General features: G+C 35.1%; 1 protein-coding gene across 1 annotated transcript; it reads right to left on the bottom strand.

Moving 5' to 3' along the window:
• Positions 1 to 463: 463 nt before the first annotated feature.
• LOC147391927 (uncharacterized) lies at positions 464 to 23,969 on the bottom strand. Its single transcript, XM_086457391.1, is given in 24 exon segments — positions 464 to 841; positions 1,103 to 1,159; positions 1,247 to 1,363; positions 1,448 to 1,547; positions 1,635 to 1,701; positions 2,072 to 2,149; positions 3,407 to 3,494; positions 3,597 to 3,758; positions 5,270 to 5,353; positions 6,076 to 6,217; positions 6,450 to 6,532; positions 8,849 to 8,992; positions 10,157 to 10,237; positions 11,474 to 11,563; positions 11,654 to 11,845; positions 13,898 to 14,064; positions 16,537 to 16,706; positions 19,368 to 19,464; positions 20,223 to 20,382; positions 20,715 to 20,899; positions 21,051 to 21,081; positions 22,001 to 22,225; positions 23,740 to 23,762; positions 23,765 to 23,969. Coding segments are annotated over 24 exon segments (2,775 nt in total). The 5' UTR covers positions 23,844 to 23,969; the 3' UTR covers positions 464 to 688.
• Between the last annotated feature and the right edge of the window lie 691 nt (positions 23,970 to 24,660).

The following is a 24,660-nucleotide window of genomic DNA, read 5'->3' as shown; positions in this document are numbered from 1 at the left end:
TTCCATCATGTTCATGAGACATGAGATACATATATCCACTTGGATATCCGCTTGAAATTTGGTTAAACATTAGATACATCCATTACAAAGTGGATAAATAGTCGGATAAATCCCAATCCAACAAGGCTAAAGTCTAATATTTATTGGACCTGTTCCGGGTTCAATCAGTCCTTATTGGATTAATCCTAGGTTGTAAGCACCGATCCGAACCCAATCCATTATGGGATACATTCAGTCAAGTATGGTTTTTATCACCCGATCCAAATCAATTTACCATTGATTGAGAATTATGACTAAATATGAAAAATAATTAAGTCTTTTATTATAAGCTGGGTTAATTGCTGGGCTTAGACCCATGGCTCAGTTGATTTGACACATTGCAAAACAACTTTGAAGTCGTGGTTCAAGCCCAATTTATCCATTAAAAAAAAAAAAACTATGTTAATAGATGATACAATCACACATCAATCACAAATTATTTAAATCTAAGAAATTCACACAGAACAAGGATTAGAGAAAGATGTTCTTCCCCCAAGTTTTGAAAAAAAAAAGGTTAGATTACATGCTTAGTGATCAATGAAGAATGTCTCTTCTAGAAATAATTTTTCGATCACAAATAGAGGATGAAGGGATTTCAGGATATGTACATGTAAAATTTTAATCAAGCTCTTCACAATTTGAATATGTCTCAGATAGAAATCTCATGTGAATTTCTTGAAAAAGTTGACAAGTGTTTGTCTAAGAAGCTCACTGTCGACTGCAGAAACTTGTCGTTCACATTCAAACATGACTTGGCAATCTCAATCAGTTCAGAACAGATTGGTGATATTTCACGACTTGCCTGACAAACATGAAGATCACATTAAGGTGAGAATCAGAGAGTTGGGAATTTATCTTACTGGCAAACTAAGAAACTGCACGATCCATTTTATCAGTCGAAAACTTTAAACATCATCATCATAATAATAATAATAATAATAGAGAGCTTATTAACACACCAACCTATATGTGGACATCCATTTAATTTGAAAGGGGTTGGTGCGTTGTTAGTAAAAATTGGTGTGCCGATAAAATCTCTATAATAATAATAGACAAAACTTACCTTGAAATGCGATAAGATGCAGTTACAAGCTTCTAGCGCCATATTTCCTCGAGTGGTCTTGGTGTCACCATTATAAATCAAAACCGAAATCAGTCTATTAATTAGAAAATAAATAAAAATAAATAAAAAATCATGGATGCTTACCCGGTATGGCTCCTGTTGAACACCATCGACCATGTTCTTAATAACAGAACCAGATATAGATGCTAGTTCTTGGTAATAGGTTTGATCTCCAAAAAAGAGTAGGTCATTGCCAACAACCTAAGTAACTCAGAAGAGAAAAGATTATAAGATGTGAGAAATCAATAAAAATAGTCATAAATCCCAACCAAAAAAAAAAAATACCTCTCTATTCTTTGCATGGTATGGGAGCTTATTTTGAGATAGTGTTGCCAATAAAGAAACAATTGCACAGAATATCCTTATTCTCAGTCTTGGTGTTATCCTGCAATGTGTTAGAAATCATCACACCAATAGCAAAATAGATGATGAGTAGGTATCTATGAATAAGATGTCATGTAAAAAGGCTTACCATCGTTGAGAGTCAGTAAGGGATAATATGCTCTTTGGCAAGTAAGCAATTTCCTGTTCAGGATTACCTTCAAATGCATAAATATCATAATAAGTGATACATGGATGGAATGGTAAAACAATAGAAGTGCACCCAGAAATTCAAGAAATTGTCACATAAAAGAAGAAATAAAGAGCTTGTTGAAGAATTGTAACTTTGATATGTAAAATTAATATTCATGAGAAGACAACTATTGATTTTTTTTGTTTTTTATTTTTTTGAGTCACTGTTTGTTTCCTGTGGATGGTCACCTCGATGTCCACCTTTTTTTTTTTAATTCCATTTTAATTGTCAAAAAAAAAAAAAGATCTATCATATCAATTAACCTCATGAAACTTGACGTCACAAACCGGAGTTAGGTTAATAGAAATCAAGAAAAAGCTTGAAGAATGAATAACCTGGAACTATAACCAAGAGACTGCATAATTTCCGTATCCAGGAAAGAATACTATCTACATCATTTGATATTTGGGAGCCTACACAAGAAAAATAACCCAATTAAATAATCATTTTAATTTAGAATATTCACATTGACAATATAACAAACATATCATGGTCAATATAGTGAATGTTACAACAGTACAACAGCATTATACAGAATTGAATGGAGGCTGATCCCAAATTTTCAGGGTGACGAAGACAATAACGACGGTAAATATAATCACTATTATGCTAATATAGAGAAAATGCAGGAAGCAAATCCATAATACAGAAGTAAATCCATATTAATATTATGAGATTGCTCGATTTGAGTATTTGATAGACTGCCCACTTTTCTTTAATAAATTAGATCGGGATCCATTGACTCAGAAAAAGTGACCATACAAGAAAATGAAATCCTGACTGTTAAAAAAATCCAACAGTCAGGATTATAATAACATGACAACACTTTAAAATAGATTAAAGTGTTTTTATCCCGACCATTCAATTTCTGTTTAAACGATCGAGCGTCACTTTTGCTGAGTCTATGTTTCCTGACCCTATAAATTATAATAAGTCAAAAGCATTTAATTTGTATAAATAACTTGATATGGTGCATGAACCTGCAAGTGTGCATAGACACATTAGAGGAAATGCACGTGCAATGCTCATGTTACTTAAGTAATGGCACTGCTCGGTTTTCCTGTTCCTTAGTTTTCTCTTGGCTCAAATAGTTTTTTCTGGAGTAGCATAATAATAGAAAACTTATTCCAAAAGAGAACTTGGGTACACAAAATAACATTACTTTTATGTTCGTCATGGTTGGTAGTATGAAAAAATCATATTTCTAAAGGTGTTACAGAAAATTTTATATAATAATTTTATACTTGTATAAAAAAATTTATTAATCGGCGTCATAAAAATCTCGAGTAGAGCTTTGTAATGGACAATAAAGGGTTGAAAGAGAGAGAGAGAGAGAGTTGGGAGAAAAAACTGCCAGCTGGATGAGCGCACACACACAGTTACACACACAGGTAATGAGTGGGAAATAAAAACATACATATTTGAGGTTTAATTTTTTGGTGAGGTTGATCTCACGATGGAGATCATTTTCACCAAAATCAGCTGTTCCACAACATTTATAGACTTGTCAAAAGTGATTTTTTAAATGTCTATTTTTCTATGAAGAACTCAAGTCCCAAAGATGTCCAAATGTCAGCTCTTAATTCAATAGAAGATCTAGAAAGTGACAGTACTGATAGAAAAAGCTTATATAACAAGGCTGTTGCATTATAAGAAGAGGTGAATCTAACCATCAGTTAGGTCTAAACTTTGTAAACAACCGATTGCCGAATCAATAAGTCCATCTGTATGAGAAATTAAGCCACCTAATAAAGCAACCTGATAGTTTGGAAAGATGTCGTCAAAGAGATGTGGTTGACTATAACAGAAAAGATTAAAGAAAAAAGGAAAAAAAAAACATAGAAAGAAGAAAAATACTACCTCTGCAGTTTCAAGAAAAAGATTCATCTGCTTAATGCAAGATGAAATAGAAGGTATTGTAACTTCACTAAATGCTATGCAAGATTTGACAAAGCTGACAAGTTTGGTGGCATCTTTAATTGCTTTAATTGCTAAATTGTTGCTGGAGTGCACGAGAGCTTCCTGCCAATGAAAGGAAATGCCAGACGATGGTTTCTCATCAGTCAAGAAACTTCCTGATTACAAATTTCTAGAAAGAAATATATGCATTCACCATGAAGCTTCAAATCATATTCATTGTATTAAGTCATCCATATTCCATATAGAGTGCTTTTACTTGCAAGAGAAACCAGATCTTGATCTTAGATTAACTACTAAAATGAGAAACAGAAAAGACATAGTAGGAGGTTGTTGATGTAGTTAACTTACGTTTGATTTTATTTTATTTTATATTTTACAAAATGGGTTGGTGTTCAGTATACCACATTCTATCAGAAATCATGCATTAGATTGATGCCCAGGCATTGAGAAGGAATGACGCTTTTAGAGGCAAAAGACACGAGGAGATAGTCTCTGCCAATATAGGTAGAGCATTGAATAATTAACTTGGATGAACTCATGAAAATGTAGGAGTCCCCATCATAGTAACCAAGTTCGGATTCAGCAAATATTCGATGAAGGTCAGTTCAGTTTAATTCAGATAATTCCGGAAAGTTTCAAAAAATTTCAGGGATCATGCAAATGATGTTTTCATGTTTCTAACCAAAAATGCATCAACTTCAACCTCCATAAAAACCATATCTTGTTCTTGAGATTTGAAAGTTCAAGAAGATAGAATCTCGAGGTTGAAAGAAGGGGATGAAAGGGTGGGATTAATCATCCATAATTAAAGAATTCTGTGATTGTGGTCCCCACTGGTGTTAAATGAGAGTCGGTTGAGATGTCTTCCTCATGTGAAATGAAGAAGGAGCCAGATGACCACCGTTTCTAATAGCTCGGGTGTAAACCCAAAATAGATCTGGATTGAAGTGTTGGGAGCACTATGGGGACATTTGACTTAGTGGAAGACACAACTTTAGATAGAATTGACTGGAGGAAAGGATTGGTTCAGCCAACAAGATATGGTTGGGATTTGGGATAAGGTTTCAATAATGACAATGATAATCACTAGATTGATATGGCCTCCTAAGAATACAGAAAAATATCTTTTGGACAAAAATACTCCCTCCAAAATGATTTGTCTAGGAAAAATATAAACAACGTGACAATATCATGGACGGGTTAGGATTCGAATGTATTCTGCTTTCACTGTTTAGTGCAGCCCGAACATAGAAGTTTGTATTAGGCATCAGCATCTAATAGAAACCTTTTGTCCAAATGAGGTAGAAGCACATTCACAGTTGCAATTGCATATTTCAATTTGAGTACAATATAATCTGCTTCACAATTTATTGCCATGAGGGGAATAGCAAACTCTTCATCTTCATACGTAGACAGCTTTGCCCTTTATACCAGTTCATCTGTAAATTTACACTAAGAACTGAGATTGGAAAGTTTAATTAAGTAGCATGGTTTCCATGGATCCATACCACAAAAATGATAACACAGTTTTTATACCATAGATTTGAGAAAAGTATGACAAAGAATCAGAACAAAAAAGCTCGGTAGATTATTCAGGTACAAATAATGCAAACCTTGAGCTCATTTATTCTACCAAAAGCTCCACGGCACTCAACTAGAAATGATAAATGGCGTTCCATCTGTGCTCCATAGTCAACCTAAATCATAGGAAGCATTCATAAACCTCATTCAATGATATTCATAACCATAACATAGATATAAGAACTCCCCATCTAAACAAAGTGAGAATTGCATAGATGTACGCAAAGCTTTAAGTTTCACCTCAAGGTATAGTCTGTGATGCAGGGATTGACCACTCCCCCCCAAACGCCCCAACTTTTGGGTGGAGTTGTCAATCCCTGTGTCAAATGGTATCAGAGCAAAGTTAGATCTTGAGTTCGAGTCCCGTGAGAGCCCTCTGCGCATGTGGAAGCATCATCAGATGGCCACGTGGGTATCGAGCCAACGTGGGTTGTGGGCCCTTGAACCAATGAGATAAGGGATTTGATCGCACACCCCCCACCAATCTGGGATTTTGGTGCGGAGTGGTCAATCCCTTCATTAAAATAGGAGGGGGTACGTGGGGTTCAAGCCAGTCCAAGTCATAGGCCCCTGAGTTAATACAGGGGATTTGATCATGCACCCTGCAATAGTCTGGGCTTTTGGGAGCAGAGTGGTCAATCCCAACGTCAAATGGTATCAGAAGACTCGAAGGCGACCAACTCGATTGTCAGTCTCAATCAGGAGCAAAAGTGTGACCGACTTGATTGAGACATTCCAAGACAATTCCAAAATGTAAAATGTTTCATTCTATTCTCGGCAGAGGCATTCCAAGATGGTATGAAACTTGAAACCATGGTTGTAAGAACTAAGAACTTACCATCTGCACAAAACGAGAAATGAGGTGTGATGATTGTTGATGATCATCATAATTTATGTTTGAAAGATCTATACCATCGTGAAGTGCCTGAGAAATTTCAAAAAGGAGCTGTATGGTTGTTGGATCACGAATATAACCATTCCTGTCCAATGAAATTCGGATCAAATATAGATGATATGGAATACTCTCACATGGATTCGCCATGTATTATCTTTATAAGACATTGGATAAACAAATTCATCAGAAATTGAAAATGATATTAGGTTTATCAAGAATAAAGAACCTCCAATCAGTCAGTTTCGATGGGTCAAGACATCTATATAGGATTATAAATTAAAAAATCCAATATGGTATCATCAAATCAACAAACAAACCTTGTTGCCTTATTGAGGATATGCATATTGACAACATCCCTTGAGCTCCCATACATCACATCTAAGATCTCAACAAAATGATTCTACAAAATATCAAATATAATAATATCCGATTAGCTCACTAAATTTATTAGCAGAGGTCTGTATTGTATGTAAACAGCATGCAGGATCAAGAAGGGAAATAACTTAGATCCATTTGTTGGAATTATTCGAAATTATTTGAGAAATAAAATTTTATTATCAAAAAAGGAAAGCAAGGTCGGGCGAGAAAACCGACCAAGCAACATCAATTACAATAAAGACTATCCCATTTGTATAGAGCACACCCTTTCCCACCTACAAACAAAGTCCTAAAAGAAAATTCCTCGAAATTCAACAAGCACCTTACAAGTTGCACCAAAAGAACAAAAGAGCAAGAATCAAATTTATAATATCCTGAAGATCGTGATTCTTTCCTTTAAACACCCAATCATTCCTTTCCTTCCAAATCCCCCAACAAATCGCAAAAGGGGTCAACGTCCTAAGCACCCTTTTAGAACCTGAGAAGGCGTAGCCCATAAAGATCTAGGATTTGAACAAGCCATACACCAAACTAGGGAGGCAACCTGAAATCCCAAACTAAACCGAGACGTAAGACCAAAGCTACGAGGCAACTTTGCAAGCATAATAAATATGATCTATAATAGATTCACCATCTTTCCCACAACATCTGTGCCAAATTTCACCACAATAATCTTCCTCCACAAACTATCCTCCTCAACCCCAAACCGCCAAATCCATTTCCCCAACAGAGCCGAATTCAAGATATCCCTTCTTTTTGGTTTTAGAAATACACTGCCAACTCACCAGATGAAGCTTCTTGATCCCTTGTCATGCCATAAGAAGTCCCTAAAGATCTTATCCAATCTCAACTCCGCATTCCTCTCTTCAGATATAATCCATCGCAATACATATGTTCGTGTTATTTGTTTAAAGAAGACTAATAACAAAGAATTTGTTAATCCGAAATATAAGGCACGAGTGCACCCTGTCCCCTTCCTTCTCCCAGGCTAAATTAGAAGAACGAAGAGCAAAGATAAGCATTTGGATTCCAGAAGCTTTCCTATGAGTGTCCCATTGTACCTTTCTAGCATCTTCATCTCCAAAAAAGTCATCTCAAGAACTCAAGTGAAATCTATCATTCACAGGTCACATGTAATACAGAGGCCATGGTTTAAAATCTCGTTCGGATGCAATGTTTCAGTTTTTTCAAAAAGCAAAACGATACCGAAACATTCGAAGCCTTCAATACATTTATTTTGAAGTTTAAAAGAAGCCTTTTACAGAAGACCGTGGTCAAAGGACATGTAATCAATTTTAAAAATAAATATTGGGTGTTAGAAATAGTTATTAAAATGAGGGGGGTTTTTATTTAAGTAACCAAGTCTAGAGGAAATAGCCTAATCTTATAGAAAAGACCAAGGTCAAGGGCATAACTAAGATTAAAAAAAACCCTAGCTTCTTCAGAAAATAAAGAGGAAGAAGTTGAAGACGCAGCAGCAGCAGCCACTGCCTCTCCTTCTTCTTCTTCTTCTTCTTCCTTCTTCTTCTTCCCTCTCCCTTCTTATTCTTTGTTTTTTCCAAAAGAAACACTGAAACAATCTATATTTCATATTCCATTGTGTTTCGTCTCAGGTTGCTGAAAAATCGGAACGTTTCGTACGAAATATTACGATATTTTGAACCACGACAGGCCTTATCCACAACCAACAACTACAATCAAGTCATTCCTTCCACTTTTATTGATTACAAAAGTGTTACTTGTGTCAGTACACTCCTGATTTTGATTGGTGCATGGAACAAATTCGAGAAAATTGACCACTTCACTCGTGGAAACTCACACAACATCAAAATTTCACATTTTCTACCAATCAATAGACAAATAATTTGTTCACACAGCCATCACTTATACAAGACATCACCTACTTCTTGTCACTCTCCCTTATCGAAGAGCCAGGTTCCATTCAATTGTAGAGAAATTCTCTTCAGATATAATCCAATCTCAATATGTATATTCATGTTATATTTGTTTAAAGAAGACCAATAACAAAGTATTTGTTAATCCAAAACATAAGAACATAATACAAAAGTATGATGACAGAAACACACATCCATGCAGAAAATGGTAAAAGACATGAAAAGTTCTTCTACTATGCTGAATTAATGACTAATGTACCCGACACAATGATACACATAAATGATGTGTAAACAACCTATTTCCAGCAAGTTATAGCATAAAACTAAGTGGATAATGAATTACTTGTAAAGGATGTATTGATAAAGATTATACACAATATATCCTATGCTTGAGAAAATGTTGATGTCAAACTGCTTTCATAAAGGCTCAAGAAGAAGCTTACCAATGCAAAAGCATCTTCCAAGTCATTGAAATGTGAAAGAAGCTTTATAAAAATTGATTGCAAGCTGTTCAGTTCATTTTCATTGACCCCTTTATGGCATGCTCGCGCTGAAATACCATCTAAAATGATGGTCAAATAATTATCCTGGAAAAAACATAATATTCTTAGGTAGTCAAACAATATAACGAATATTTGCATAGGCAGAGTTATTAATATTGGAATCTAAAATGGGTAAAGGGGGGTCAATTGTGGAGAACCTAAAAAGGGGGTCTGTGAATTTGGTAGTATCTATGTAATAAAACACAATGGTGAGTCCCACTCCAGCTACAGTTTTGTGGGGTATAAATGTCCCACTCCAACTACAGTGGAGTGGGGTCCACACTACCCCACACTTTATTGCCTTTCCTCTTTTCAATAATATCCCTCCAATTTTGCTATCTTTTCTCTTCTACCCCCTTTTTCAATAATACACCTCTAACTTTACAATCATTCATCTTTTACCCCTTTAACCCCAAAGAGGATGCCCAGGCCGTAGGCACGGGGAAACTCTAGTTATCTTATAATGTACAAAACAGGTAATACTTGTGTAGTAATAGGGAGGATTATACAATGGGAGAAATACGGTCAGCTGGTACTAAGTGACCTGAAACTAATTTACGTAAATCATAATGTTATATTTCCATAGTGCTATTTCTTCACATAAAAGCTTTCCATTAATGGTTATGTTAATCAATCCTATGAGAAAAAAAGACCCAACAAAATCTAGAAATATTATTTTTTGACAAATCAAGACTTTACATTAAAACAAAGCAGAGGGCAGTCAAGAATCTATGGATCGCCCATCATTGTAATTCACCACTTCAGAAGAATTTATTTATTATAGAATGCAAGTCCTGAGACCTTTATATATTAACCAACTAATCTCAAAACATTTTCAATAACCCTTAGTGGATATGCTTCTATAGACTATCATATAAAAAAATCAAGGTTTATAGTCAAATCTTGAATTTTTAAGCAGAAAGGTAATGCAGCATAAGTGCCATATATGTCGGCCTCATTTCACCATTTTATTCAGGTGAATTAATGTTACTCACGAACACACTAAATGAGAAATATGTTGGAGAAAAATGTATTGAGTATATGGTTGTTTTCCTTTTAAAGAAGTGATTTTTCTTAACAAAAAGAGAGGAAATGAGACACAAAGCAAAGTAACACAATAGGCAAGAACATAAACTTCAAATTGGCAAGGATGAAAGTGTAAGCATAAAACCAAAAATAGATTCCAACTTCAACAGTGCTCAAACTTACCATCTGATATTGAAGAATAATATCCAGGAAAGCATCCACAACCTTCAAGAACTCATCAAGGCCATTGTATTGAGTAACCACCTATAGTTGTAAATTCATTGAAACCACTAACGATTTTTCAGCAAAACAATGAGCGTAGAAGTATAATACAATTAAATCAACAAAAATAAAAATAAAAACATGTTCTTTATCTCACAGATAGGATTCTGTTGTGAAGTACCAGAAGAAGAAGTTTGATGCAAAATTCCTTTATCAGATAACTACTTCTGAAAAGCATTAGAGACATTCTCTACCATTATTAGATCTAAGAGGACACACATTCCTAGAGGCCAGTTTTGTTGATAAATTGGAAATATAAGGAAGATAGCTCACATGCACAGCCAAGGTTTAAAATCACATTTCAATGCAATAGTTGAGTGATTATAAAGTCAAGAACTGAAATTGTTTTCCAGTTGTTTGTCTCGATCGGGACTCTATCAAGAATAAAATCTCTCTACCTCATTCTAAATATGAACTGCAGTGGACAGAGTATTTCCTGACTAAACCTCCAAACAGATAATTCCATGAAAGAATGAGAGGACCAAATATGTTAAGGGAGAATGCCAATCCCTCATTTCATTATGAATAAGAAAATAGATAATGGCACTAAACCTACTCATGAAGAACAAAGATCAGATTGCCAGAACATTAAAAAGATATTCTAGGAAAGAACTTCAGAATTACGCTATGCGTAAACAAAGAAGAATTAGCGCAACTCAGAAATAGGGCTGCAACCGCCAAGTCCGAACCCGATGGGTTCAACCTGGCCTTGGGTCAAGTTTGGGCACAATTAGCTAGGGTTTGGGCTCGGATTTAAAAAATTTGTCCAAATAAATCAGATTGGGTCCAGGCATGGACATCGGATTGCCCGAACCCGAACTTAATATGGTTATAATTTATAAATATCTTTGTTTCTTTCTCATTCACAATTCACATTTCAAACTTTAGTCAATCATCATCATCTTTTTTAGGACAAATAATTGTAAATTTTATATTTTTTACCTACCACTTATCTTTATATAAGCCATTATTATTACTGAATTGTCTAGTATTAATAAGGAATGAGCCAAGCCGATCAACCCAACTCTGGTTGGGCTTGGGTTGAGCATTTCATGCCCAAGGTCGGGTTGCACACGGGGTTGGTGTTTGGCAAGTGTGGGTTGGGCATGGGTTGATCCCCAACCCGGCCAAGTTGCAGCCCTACTCAGAAGGACCCGCACAATAAATCAAACACTGCTATTGCATACATAAAGCCAATAAGAACAGATGACAGAATACCTGGAAAACTTTGCCCACTATAGCATCAACAGAATCCACTTGTGGCACACCTTCGCAAAGCTTAAACCCAAGAAACCTGTAGTTCAGGTACTGCATACAAATCAAGCCTGCTTAATGCCACACACAATGTAACGAAGTGTTTAGATATAACAATCTTTTTCTCATTAGTATGATGTATACCTGATCCAAGGAAATGTCATTGCTGCACTCAATAAGCCAAACAATCTCCAAAGCATGCAAGCAAATGATTTCAACAGGAAGTTCTTTGAGGAGATGGTGAAGAATGATTGAGATACATGGGAAATTCCCAGATGACTTCGATAGATCCCTCCCTAACCCCAGATCCACAAGTACATCTTCAACTTGCCTCTTCTAATAAGTATTTCAATTGATCAAAAATCAGTGATTTGCATGAGCAACTAACTCATAGCTAGCAACTGAGGATGACAGAAATTAACTATCAAAGACCAAGATCATTTATGCATATTTAATTCTTCATTTCTCATAAATCCTAAAACTGGATTAAAAAATGGGTAATAAAAAAGTTAGCAAAAGGTATCTCTTTCTCATAAATCCACCCCAACAAAATAAAAAGAAGAAGAAATGTAAGAGTCCAGCACAGTCAGACTGCAGACCTTGAGACACTTGTTATGGAGCATCAATTGATATATGATTAACACAAACGCAAAAACATAAAGAATGTGAAGCTCGTCAGTAAGAAGCATGGAAATCTAAAAACATAAAGAGTCTTCAGTATAATTTAAATAAAATAAGTCCATGCCCTTTGTCTTACTAGTTTCCTCTCTTAGAAACAGTAAACTTCTAAGATGCAAGTTTTACCTTGCATTTATTCGTATCCTTGAATGAGTATTTTCGGATATAATTCTTCTCTCTAACTCGCTAAAATTGATGACTCGTGATTTTCTGCATTATTTTATACAGACTATTTTATGCTCATTTTCCTGCTTGACGCACGCATGCAGAAAAAAAGTGAAACACGTCAGCCAGATACATGGAAATCTACAAACATAAAGAATCTTCAGTACAATTTAAATCAAAATAAGTTTATGCTTTGCATCTTACAAGTTCACCCTCTTAGAAATAGTAAATTTCTAATGTGCAACGTTTTTTTTTTTTTTTTTTGATACATAAAGTTTTATTGAAAAGAGGACAAGTAGTCCTCAAGAAAAGATACAAGCTAACTTCTCTCTTCACTCACTAACTCCCACCTAAACAGTGTTAACCAACCAACTACTCCAAAAGGCCAATCTGTTGGAGAAGGGGAGAACAATGAATATAAGAGGGTCACGGGGCATGAATTGGGTATGACACAACCGAGAGTGGAGGTAAATATACACTCAACATTCCCCCTCACCCATAAGGATGGAAAGATTTGAACCCGTGACCTGTACGAGCCTAGCGCTCCGATACCATGTTAACCAACCAACTACTCCAAAAAGTCGATCCATTGGAGAAGGGGAGAACAATGAATATAAGAGGGTCATGGGGCTTGACTAGGGTATGACACACCCAAGAGCAGAGGAAAATATACACTCAACAAACAAAAAGTCTTCAAAAAACAACCCTCAAAATTCCTTGAATTGCTTACACCAGTAATGCTACTAATCAGCTCAGGCAAAAAACTTTCCTTTTTAGTCGAAGGTGCGCCCATTTCTTTATTTCCAAATGCCCGAACATACCGCAAAGGGTGTGAACTTCCAAAGAATCTTCCTCCTGCCAAAGAAAAGAGAAGGGGGCTTCCAACCAAATAAAAAGGAAGTGATGGAACGGGGTCGACACTAGGAGACTTTAAAAAGGGATAGAAAATGAGACCAGATCTTGAATGCCATCTCGCAATGAATAAGAAGATGACCCACAGATTCCTCGCTTGCCTTACACAAACAATAATAGTCGGCCAAGAAAAAATCCTTCCGCCTATGGAAATCAATCGTAGAAAGTTTACTCAATGCCGCCAACATAAAGAAAGACACCTAAGGTGCAACTTTTGCTTTGCACTCATTCTAATCCTACAATGAGTATAATTCTTCTCTCTAACTGGACACTTGAATTTTTGTATTACTTTATACAGAATATTTGATGCTCATTTTCCTGCTTGAAGCACTAATGCTCCAAGCTTCAAATGAGAGATAATCGCATCGAGATTTCACAAGTACTGATGTAGCAGTTAACAATGGTGTACCACGTCAGCCAATTTGCAGAAGGAAAAAACAGAAGTTTTAAAGCTTTAAAAAAACAAGAAAAGAAAAGAAGAGAAGAAATTTGGACATATCAGTTCAATAGGAAGAGCAAGTCATACGCAAAGGAAAATCAGAATCAAAGTAATGTATCTAACAAGTAATATAACAGAGTAAATCAATGGAGCAAAATGAGAAATAGAACTCCTGCGTGTTTTCTATTACTAACCTGACATGCGTCCTTAAGTACACATTTCATAATCCACTCAACAGTAGGTTCCAACAAGCTCATAAGCAACTTTCTATCTTCCAAGGAGTTTCTATACATGTTTGCTTCTCCCGAAATAATACCCGTCAATATAAATTTGATGTCATTAAAGCAAGTAATGAGATATCCTGTTAGAAAATTGTCCATCAAGAGTTACAGAATGACAATAACAAAATGGGCGTCCATCAGAAAGAATGTAAGCGAATTAGGTAAGAATGAAAATAAATTAGATTGACTATGAAGGTGGCAAACAAAAGCACCCCAAAACCAGAGCAGGAGCTCCCAAAGAAGGGAGCCTTTTATATTTGAATATGTGCAACACATATTTAAATAAAATCACCATTATGAGTGTTAAGAGCTTATGTTTTTTCTACATGTACGACAGCCCCTAGGATTGTTTTTATGCTTGTGCGACAGCAGCCCTATGGGCCTTTACTATTTGCGATAGCACCTTTGGGGGTCTTTTATGTAGTGGGGCGGGACCCATACAATTATTAGTTTATTAATATAATAGAGGAGAAGCCAAACCCTACTATTTTTAGTGTGTTCGGCTCTCTCTCCTCTTCTCCTCTTTTTTGCTTTAGGCTACTTTTGTTTTTTACTAGGTATCAAAGCAGAGTTTTCTTCCTTCTCTCCATTTTTTTTACCAATTGAACTTTTTTCCGAAGTTTTGTGGTGAAACGAACTTCGGTTCGTTGTAGTGGTGCAAGATAAACCCTAAATGCGTATCTAGGGCGTGGTCATGTACTTGTCGTTAGTTGCGATTGCATTTTGAGGCTCCATGGTGCTATTTTCAGACCTTTTAGAAGGTTTTATTGTGTTTTTTTTTACACCAGTTCTTGCCTCCCTTGTTTTGTATTTGCTCCTCTTCGTAGTTATTCTCATGAATGAGCATAATTCTCCAAGTGATGATTCGACCAAGCAAATTACCTCGGTACGGTTGAACGGAAATAATTATCACTCTTGGTCCCATGTTACAAAGGTGTTCTTGCGAGCCAAGAAGAAAACAAAGTAACTTGTTCAAGATCCTCCTTCTGAGGATTCCAAGATTTACGAAGATTGGTAGAGTGAAAATTCATTGGCTATGACCTAACTTTGGTTAAGTATGGAACCATTTGTGGCTTCCAATGTCCAACTCCTTGATACTACAAAGAAGATTTGGAGCTCTCTTGCAAAGATGTACTCCCAAGAGAGTAATGTGACTAGGGTGTTTGAGTTGTTTGAACATATGTTCACCACCAAACAGGGTGACAAAACTCCTGAATGAACATTACAATAATCTGAAAGGTATGTAGGAAGAATTGTTGCTCTATCAGCCACTGACCACTGATTTGGAAGTTCAACAACGTGAATGGGAGGAGTTCCAAGTTGCATTTTTCTTAAAAGCACAAGGTCATAAGCCTTTTCCCAATGTATATGAGATTGACAACACAAGTTATGTTCCTCACACACACACACACACACACACACACACACACACAAATAAATAAATAAAAAATAATACGGTCCACTAGTAAACTTTTAATAGCAATATGGTGCCCAAAAAATTCATGAGCGACTCTTTTTGTTGCTTATATGCATGGGTGAGCAAATTCAACGACCTTAGAAATCAAATATAACCCGGCTTCTAAACTACGAAATGATGTAAATTAATAATAAAGTAATAGAAAATTCTATTTTATCAAGGACAAGCCTATTTATTACTTCAAATCACCAGGTAAAAGCTGAGCCATTTCTTTATATAAAAACTAACGTTGTTTATCAATTGCAGTATATGAGTTAAAAAGTTTGCAAACAACAAAGTAAAAAAAAGGTATGGTGTTGGTGTCCGACACTTACCTAACTGGCACCCCTAAGAAAACCAAAAGACATTATTTTAGCTTTATTTGAGTCAATTTTTTCTAATACAAATAAGGAAATAAATATATGACAAGCTAAAGAAAACATTTTTACACACCAAAATTTAATAAAACCATATGTCTAATATTAAACCATGGCTAAGTTTAGTAACTAAATGAACTAGTAGGGAGGATGAATTACCCTAGACCTCTTTCAAAAGCCATTTTTATAGAAGATCATTGTTTTTTTTATTGGTATTTTTATAGAAGATCATTAAAATGCATGGTAACACAATTTTCCATGTTAGGACGTGTGAGAGGACATGTCCATATGTCGATACATGTCATATGGGAATGGGAAAGTGTCATCTTCTCGTTACATAGGCCCAAAGGGAAACCCAAAGCCTAAAAATTCTCACCTTTAAACTTTCAAGGTTAAAAAAAGGAAACCACTGAAAACAAGCCCAGTAAAATGAAAAAAAAAAACAGATAAAATTAAAGTAAAGAAAGGTATGGATTTTTTAGGTACGACCTTCTATCCAATAGGCAAGGTCGCACATCTAGGTCCATGTGGTATTGGAGCAAACGCACAATGAATAGGGCACAAGGCCTTCACAAGATGCTTCATGGTTTTCAAAGTGATCAAGAAAAAATAGAAGAAATATCATGAAGTTACCAACCTTGAAGACGTGATTCCCCACACACCATAATAACAAGGGCATAAAATGTGAGTCTGTTCTGTGTGTGTATTAGAATTTGTACCTCTATCACATGGAAGCAACTTCTGAGCACAACGAGCCATATACATACGACAATAGGAAGATGCTAGTGGATCTGCTAACCCTCTCATCATCATAACCAATCGTTGGAGACTTTCCCAAGGTCTGTCATCCAGGAACTGCAAGCAACGCAATATTGCCAGCTCCAAGTAACTGAAGTAGGATGGGAATTAACAAAAGCCACATTAGAACCAAGGAATTAAATGTCAATTTGCTGCCTAAAGAAGAAGTCACTTATCAGAAAAACAGAGGTAAAGTCCAAACCAATTAGGAAGGAAGAGACCAAGGTCCCTAAGAGACTATCTTCAAATCTATATAATTACATGGCAAATGGTGGTGTCCTAAACTGGTACAAAATGTAGAATCCTTGATCCCCACAAAGTCTACTCCATTTGTCTGAAAACATTGCTGTTAAATATTCTGAGGCTCATATTAGGAAGGTTGCACATTCAGTCCCATTGGAAGAAAGAACTTACAATTTTTTTAATAGTATTAGGAGCTGTTTGAAGAAGTTTAGTTAGGTTTATTTAAGTAGAAGCTTAATCATATTGAATTGGATATGCTTAGGATTAGTATCTCAAACCTACTAAGAATGTTATGAAAATGAAATTTTTGTGTTGAGTTTTGTTGAAAGAAAATCACTGATCCCAAAAAAAAGCAAAAAAATCACGAACCCCACGTATCAAGTCCAATTCGTATACCCTAGGTATGCATCACTAGGGGGCAGTGAAAGTGCAATGCATGCGATGCCCCTAATAATAAAATAGCTTCTACATTTGATTTTTGTTAAGTGTATTGCTCAAGTTCATTTAGACTATCAATCAAAACTGACATTCTTAACGTTCATAAAGTTCGATGCACCCTGGATATATCTTATAATGTCTTTTTGATGTCCCTAAAATGTTGTGTTCGTCTAGGTTCAAACACCCCTGAACCCAACTTCATTTGCTAACCACTAGTCCTATTCCTATCAAAAAAAAAAAGTTGTGTTTGTAATTAATATTTATGAAGAGAATGGGATATTGAAAATTGCATTGAATAGTACTATTTGTTACAACAGCGTGAAAAATAGTCATCTACCCATATTTAATCTATAATCAAAATTAGTTTAAGGGCATTGTTGGGGAGCTCCCTTACCCTGTAACTACTCCTTATTGGCTATAGATAACATATAAATAATGTATTTAAATAAGCAGGTCTACATTTCTTTACTATTATAATTAAAGAAGGCAGAGTAAGTGCGTTTGACATCAAAATTTGGAAGACCAAAAAATGCCCTTGCACATTTAGTTCACTATTAGCATTGTCATTTCCGTCAAACACCAATAAAATTACAAACCCACAATCCTTGTAACCATGTGAGTTAGTTTTTTAAATTACAAAAATTAAATTTTATTTCGTTATCTTTAATAACACCTCAGTTAATATTTAAATTACACAAAGGCCTTTACAACCCCACAACTTATAACCACGTAAATTAGTTTTCTTAAATTAGAAAAGTATCATTTTATTGTGTTATCTTCAAAATCACTTTACCTAATGTTTTAAATTACAGAAAAAAAAAGTGTAATGATATAAATTAGATTATATATCTAAAATATTTTTTTAAAGTAACTATAAAAATGCATAAATCGTAATTTTTTTAATACATGTGTGTTGGCACATACCACCTACTAGTAGCCCAAAAAAAGAGAGAGAGAGAGCGAGAATAATTTGTAGAAGCAAGTAAATTGTTGGGAAATGCTGCCCTGCCATTGTTACATAGGTCCAAATGTACGTGCATTTTCTCCTTTCCTGTTTCTTTCTTTCTTTCTTTTTTTTCTTTTTCTTTTTGTGTGTGTGTGTGTGTGTGTGTGTGTGTGTGTGTGTGTGTGTGTCTAGGTAGTAAAACATCTCCATACTAAGAGCTTACTTTTCTGTACATGGAACAGTAAAAAACCAAATGATAGTTTGCCAGCAAGAAAGTCAAAGTAGCCCAGATTCAAACAAAGACGTGGAACCAGATACGAGTAGCAGGGATTCTACTTATTATTTCCCAAAATCTCTGTCACTGATACAAAATATGAAACTCCATTTAACGTGTTGTCATGTTGATACCCTTCAATTCTTCACAAATTCAACAGTCAATCTCCAGAAAGCACTACCCAAATGATTGTAGTACGAAATTGAAATCATAGAACTTCTACCCGAGGAAAAAAAGTGGCTAAAAGTCATCACACTAGGGGCATTTGAAAATAAATAGACGAAACTCTGAATAAATGAAAGAGCATAAAATACAAACAAAAAATCAGAATAGAATTCTAGAATCTAGATTCAGGCCTGGTGTATTTTCTTTTTTTGATTGACACAATAGAAGTCAGACATCATAGAGTCCAGACTTATATAACAGCATAACTGAGAAGTTTCTAGGCTCATTAGAGGTAGCCTCTGAGCAAAACCGAAGTCAAGTAATAATGAGCAGCACTTTGAGTCCTAATTGAGTGGAAACAAACAAACCACATTTTGACACTCTTGCCTTCTATTTTTCATGAAGCTACTTATAGTTCTGCTTTTGCATAATATAAGCGTTTACTTAAAAAAAGAAATAGCATTATCCCAAACTTTTGTGGTCGGATGAACAAAACATGATCCTCCATTCAACTCTAGCAAAAATCATGGTTTCCATTGGTTAAAGAGATGGTTATAGATAAAACTAAAAGTATTAACTGAAAAAAGTCTAGAAATATCGCTATGAAACAAAGCATGAACAAGTGTTAAAAAATAACTGCAATGAAAAAGAAACAAACAAAAATAATATCAGCATAAGAACATCACATGCGAGGAAGAAGCTCACGGATTGAACCAATTTTGCAGAACCAATTATTACAGGTTTCTTTGGCATCAGAGCAGACATCACTGCTTTCAAAGTTCTCTGCAGAATAATTGATAAAGATTTAGTTAGATATCTCGAGTTTCCAAATAGTACAATATCGACATAATTTTTAAAGCTGAATTTGTGCAGGAAAAAAAAAAGTTTAAGACGATTTTGAAGGCTTTGCTTTCTTTACCAACAGTTACAATACACACTTTTTAAATAAGATTAAAGGAAAATATTATATTCATGTTGCAAATATTATCACTAAGATTCAACCATAAAGTTAGCGAGTTGTTTCTCAATCAAGGCAATGTCATAAATGGAATCTACAACCATGTGCATAAAGAATACATTAGAGACTTGGTAAATTGTATCCATATCTAATTGTCACAAGCTTAGGCCTCATATGTAGAAACTTACAGGCACAAAAAATTAAAAGGCACTTACAACGCCACACCTTATAACCACATCAATTAGCTTTCTAAAATTATAAAAATATCCTTTTATTTTGCTATCTTCAAAATTTACTTAATATTTTAAATTACAAAAAAGTGTAATGATATAAAATTAGATTATATATTTAAAATAATTTTTTAAAGTACTTCTAAAAAAATCTACTCATGCATAAATAATAATATTTGTAACACATGTACTAGTAGCCCAAAAAAAAAAAACAAAGAGAGTGGGAATAATTTCTAGATACAAGTAAATTCTTGGAAAATGAGATGCTGCATGAATGTGCATTTTCTTCTTTCTTATGTCCTTTTTTGTGTGCGTGTGTGTGTCTGTGTGCACACAAAATGATGTGTATGCACCTGGCAATGAGCAGATCAAGGTTCCATCGTCAGAGTATTCAGCCTTTCTTTTGATGCGCTCCCATACCATATCTCCTAGCATATCCATTACTTCCGTAACTAAAACAAAAAGTGTAGGATAAAATTGTGAAACAGATGTATCCATCAGAAGTCTAGCAACCTGCATGACAAAAGAATAAATTTCAAAGGAATGTAAGCCATAACTCAAATCAAGATACAGCCCCTACTCTTCTCACAAAAGATAGACCTCATTTCTATGAAAATATGGTACGAACTATTTTTTATTATAATGTCTTTATTCCTATTAATTTGTACACAAAATTGAATTAAGAGTTTATCAAGTTAATCCTCCAGCTTGAATGAAGATCAATAGCTCACCCAGTGACTATTCAACCTTGAACTGAAGTCCATCTATTTGCATTTCAATTTAAAGATAAATGTAAACATGGAAATCTATTTCACAAACGTCTAAAATTGAATTCAAGGTCTCACCTTGATGGATAACTTCAATGATGTTACACGATCATCGACCTGCCAAGCACGACCTATTTCGTCTTTAAGTTCACGTAATCGTGAAACATACTCCTGTTGTGTAATAACTTTGACATCCTCCTCAGCAAATTTTTGAGGATCATCCAGTTCCTCGAGATGCGAGCTTGCTGATGATTTCTCATATGCTGCAAGGTTCCTCATCAAATAACTTAAGTAAGAAATTATCACACGTGTCTCACCAACATCTTTTGGAGTCAGCAACCAGAATCAAATGAAGTAATGATTTCCAACGTTCAAAATCACTTGCAGATAACCAACAAGATAGGGACGCCATACCCTTGCCACTTTTTACAATTACATCGGACATCTGTAAGAGCAAACAGGTTTCAACATCAGCAGAAAAATCGAAGGGTCTATACTATAATAAATATATTACCCTTTATATGGGGGGTAAAGAAAAGAAACAGTGATTTTAGAGAGGATGTGATATTGCCAATGTGTTTTTTTCATATTGCAAGCAAAATTTTGATTGACTAAAATATCTGAAATGGCATTTCATGTGCTAGGAGATACAAAATATGTGTGGTCATATTACAACGCCAGGAGAAATTTCAGATAATCTTCATCAATAAAAAACATAAAATAACAGACATAAGGGTACCTACAAACTAGAATTAGCCATCATAATGGTTATAAGTTATAACAGCAGTTAATCATTATAATGGAGTTCTTTTCCTTTATTTTTATGGGTACACAAAATATATACTGAAGTTCATTGTTTTAATATTTTGTTCTTAAGTTTAACTCATTTCATTGTTAATAATAGGAATCACAAGAAATCAAAAATCATTTGAAACAAAAAGAAGAAGAAGCCCATAATAGCCATCTTGCCTGTTATTTTAATACTGCTGTAACTACGTATAATGTTAAACAACAACCACAATATAAAGAAGACCACTTTCATACACAATGCAACTGCAAGAGAAAGAACCAGATAATAATTGTTGCTTTGCCACAGTAACAATTATCGTATGAAAGCTTTCAGTTTACAAATGACCAAAACACCCCCCTCGGTTTCTTAAATAACCCAATTTCTTAAACTTTGAACCAATAAACTTAAAAAGAATTCAAATTTTATTTGACAAACATTATCTGCAAAACTCCAAGACATTGAATATGGGTTTTCAAATTTCCATTAACTATCACCCAAAGTTAAAGATATTTTTTAAAAGTTTAGATACACTTGGCATGTCTAAAAAAAATTTAACAAATAAGGCAAAGCTTACTGATGAAATGGAGACCATCTTTGAGATTGAAAACTTTTGCATTAAAGATCTCTTGAAAGAAGCCCATTCTTTCGTTGACAATCGAAGATCATCATCATTGAGGAACCCGTCCCTTGTTGAAATACCATGAAGCTCTTGTACATCCACAATCAAACTTTCTGCATTTGCAGTTGGTGCTCTCAAAGGGTCGTCGAAATCATTCTTCCCATCATCCACAACATCAACCTATAATAAAAATATCAATAAACTCCTCACTAGCATAAATATTAAGTAATTAATTAATTTAAGGACAAACCCAAACCTAAATCCACATATTTGAACATATGTCTTAATGTCTAGAAATCCATCTTCTATAAGTAATTAATTAATTAATTAACTCATCGCCAGTCAATCTCTTTCCTTCAGTTGGGGCCCTTAGCTATTGTTCTTGAGAAATGACCGGGTCTAGCCCATTCCTCGAAAGAAGTTTTTATGGGATCCCTGTTCAAAAGCACTTTCTAAGGTTCAATTTTTCATTTGGTTAGCTACTTTGAAAAAATTACCTTCCCCTGATCTCTTAATTAAGGTTTTGTGACGCCTAATTTTTATGTCCTTTGCTATTTCAATGGCGAGACCGTTGATCACATTTTATTACATCGTGGGTTATTTTCCGCCATATGGAGTCATTTTGTTGGCCTTTTCAGGATTCCCTGGGTTCTGCCCAATACTACGTCATCTCTTTTTCAGAATTTGAATCTTTTCCTGTTCTCAGGGAGAATGAACATTTTGTGGAGATTTCTTCCTTTTGCCATTTGTTGGGGATTATGGTTAGAGAGGAAAATGGGAGGTTCTTTAAAGGGGTAGTTTCAAATTTTCAGGAGATTACTTTAAACATTTTGGGGCTGTTATTTTTTTTTTTGTAAGTTATGTCCAGATTTTAACACCAAGGGGTTGGCCTAGTAGCAAGCCGAGCCTTGATAAGCTCCTTGGGGCAACCCTCCAAGTCCGGTTGACCCTCAACTCAACCAGTTGCACGTAGAACTTTCCGAAGGGGGCAGTGCATGTGACCATGGGATTAGTCTCACCTGAAGTGTGGGATACCCACGATAACCAAAGAAAAAAGTTATGTCCAGATTTTAAAGGAGTCTTCTTTGAAGACTTCTGTCTTCCGCTGAAAACTTTATTTGCTTCTTAGGGGCTTTTATTTGGGTTGGTCATCTCGGCCGCCTTATAATTTCTCTTTGTATTTTGCTCGTGCATTAATAAATTTATACTTATAAAAAAAAATCTTGTCCTCCCAGATTGAACAACCGCATTTATTTGACTTTACAGTCTGAATAAAATAAAATCTCCTATTTTAATGCAAAATTTCTTGTTTTCAAAATGGATTAAGGCTTGAAAAGTTAATTTGATGTGGGGAGATTTAAGGGGGCCATATGGGAAAAACCACAACGTCTTTGGTGCTAATTCTCTATTAGCACAAAATGGATTAAGTCTGCTACCTCTATGTTTCTCAAGATCTCATTCTCGTCTTCTGCTAGATTATAATCCACCTTCATATTTCACCTTTATTTTGATGATAGATTGAATATAATTTTTCATATTTTTTTTTGTTGATTTGTTAAATTCCCATCAATTATCAGAGTGAAATAAATTACAGATACGAAATATATACGGAAAAAAGTGGATCTTTCGTTTTCTAAGGTTGTGATCCCAAAATCAAATCTGAAGATGTAGAAGATGATGAGATGAGATGAGACCTGGTGTGAGGAAGGACCAGTGGGAGAGGATGTATGTCCGTACGCACGCGAGGGAGCGAATAAGTTTCTTCCTCTGCACTGTAATCCCGAGATCTGAATTCCATGGAGTATTGGAGTCTCTCTCAAATCTCAACTTTCACTGTTTACGTCTCTCCTCTATTTCTCTCACTCAGCTTTGTTTTCTTAGACACTAGACGACTAGACGTAGACGTATATTTTCTTGACTAATTAGATCACACGGTATAGACGAAAATTTTTGGATATAAGCCCCCGTATGCAGGCTAGGGCTGCAACTTGGGCAGGCTAACCCGGCCTCAGCCCGATTGATGGGCGAGCCTAGGTTGGGTTATATGGAAAATAAGTTTAGCCTCGGCTAGAAAATCTCAACCCGAATTGAATTCTGGTTGAGGCTCTGAGCAACTCGACTCATCTCCAACCTGATGCTATATATTTACATATAAATATTTTTATTTATTTATTTAAAAATATATATTGATTTTCTCTTTCTAAATATATTTGTAAAATTAAGGAAAAAAATTATAATATAAAAATTAATAGATTTAGAGGTTGTGTGCAAATTTATTTACTAATATTTTTTTTTTTTTACTTATTTTTTAAGATATAAAATAAATTAGATTTGCTCAATGAGCCCAACCCACCCAAAATTACTTAACTTGGGCTAACTCGATTTTATAAGCTTAATCTCGAGTTGAGCTTGGGTTAATGGACTCTTACCCGTTGGTTGAGTGTTTTACAACTTGGGTTGAGCATGGGTTGACCCTCCAACCCACCCAGATTGCAGGCCCAACATGTTTTCAAATCTTGGTTTGTAATCTTCTATCACGTTCAGGGACGAGATGGAGTCATCATAGATAAATAATCCCTTTAACTCAGTTTACAATCACTGACTCATAAATAATT

The sequence above is a fragment of the Akebia trifoliata genome, chromosome 11 (genome assembly GCF_017979445.1).
Source record: "Akebia trifoliata isolate Shusen 1 chromosome 11, ASM1797944v1, whole genome shotgun sequence".
Lineage (NCBI taxonomy): Eukaryota > Viridiplantae > Streptophyta > Magnoliopsida > Ranunculales > Lardizabalaceae > Akebia > Akebia trifoliata.
This window is presented reverse-complemented; position numbering and strand designations above follow the sequence as displayed.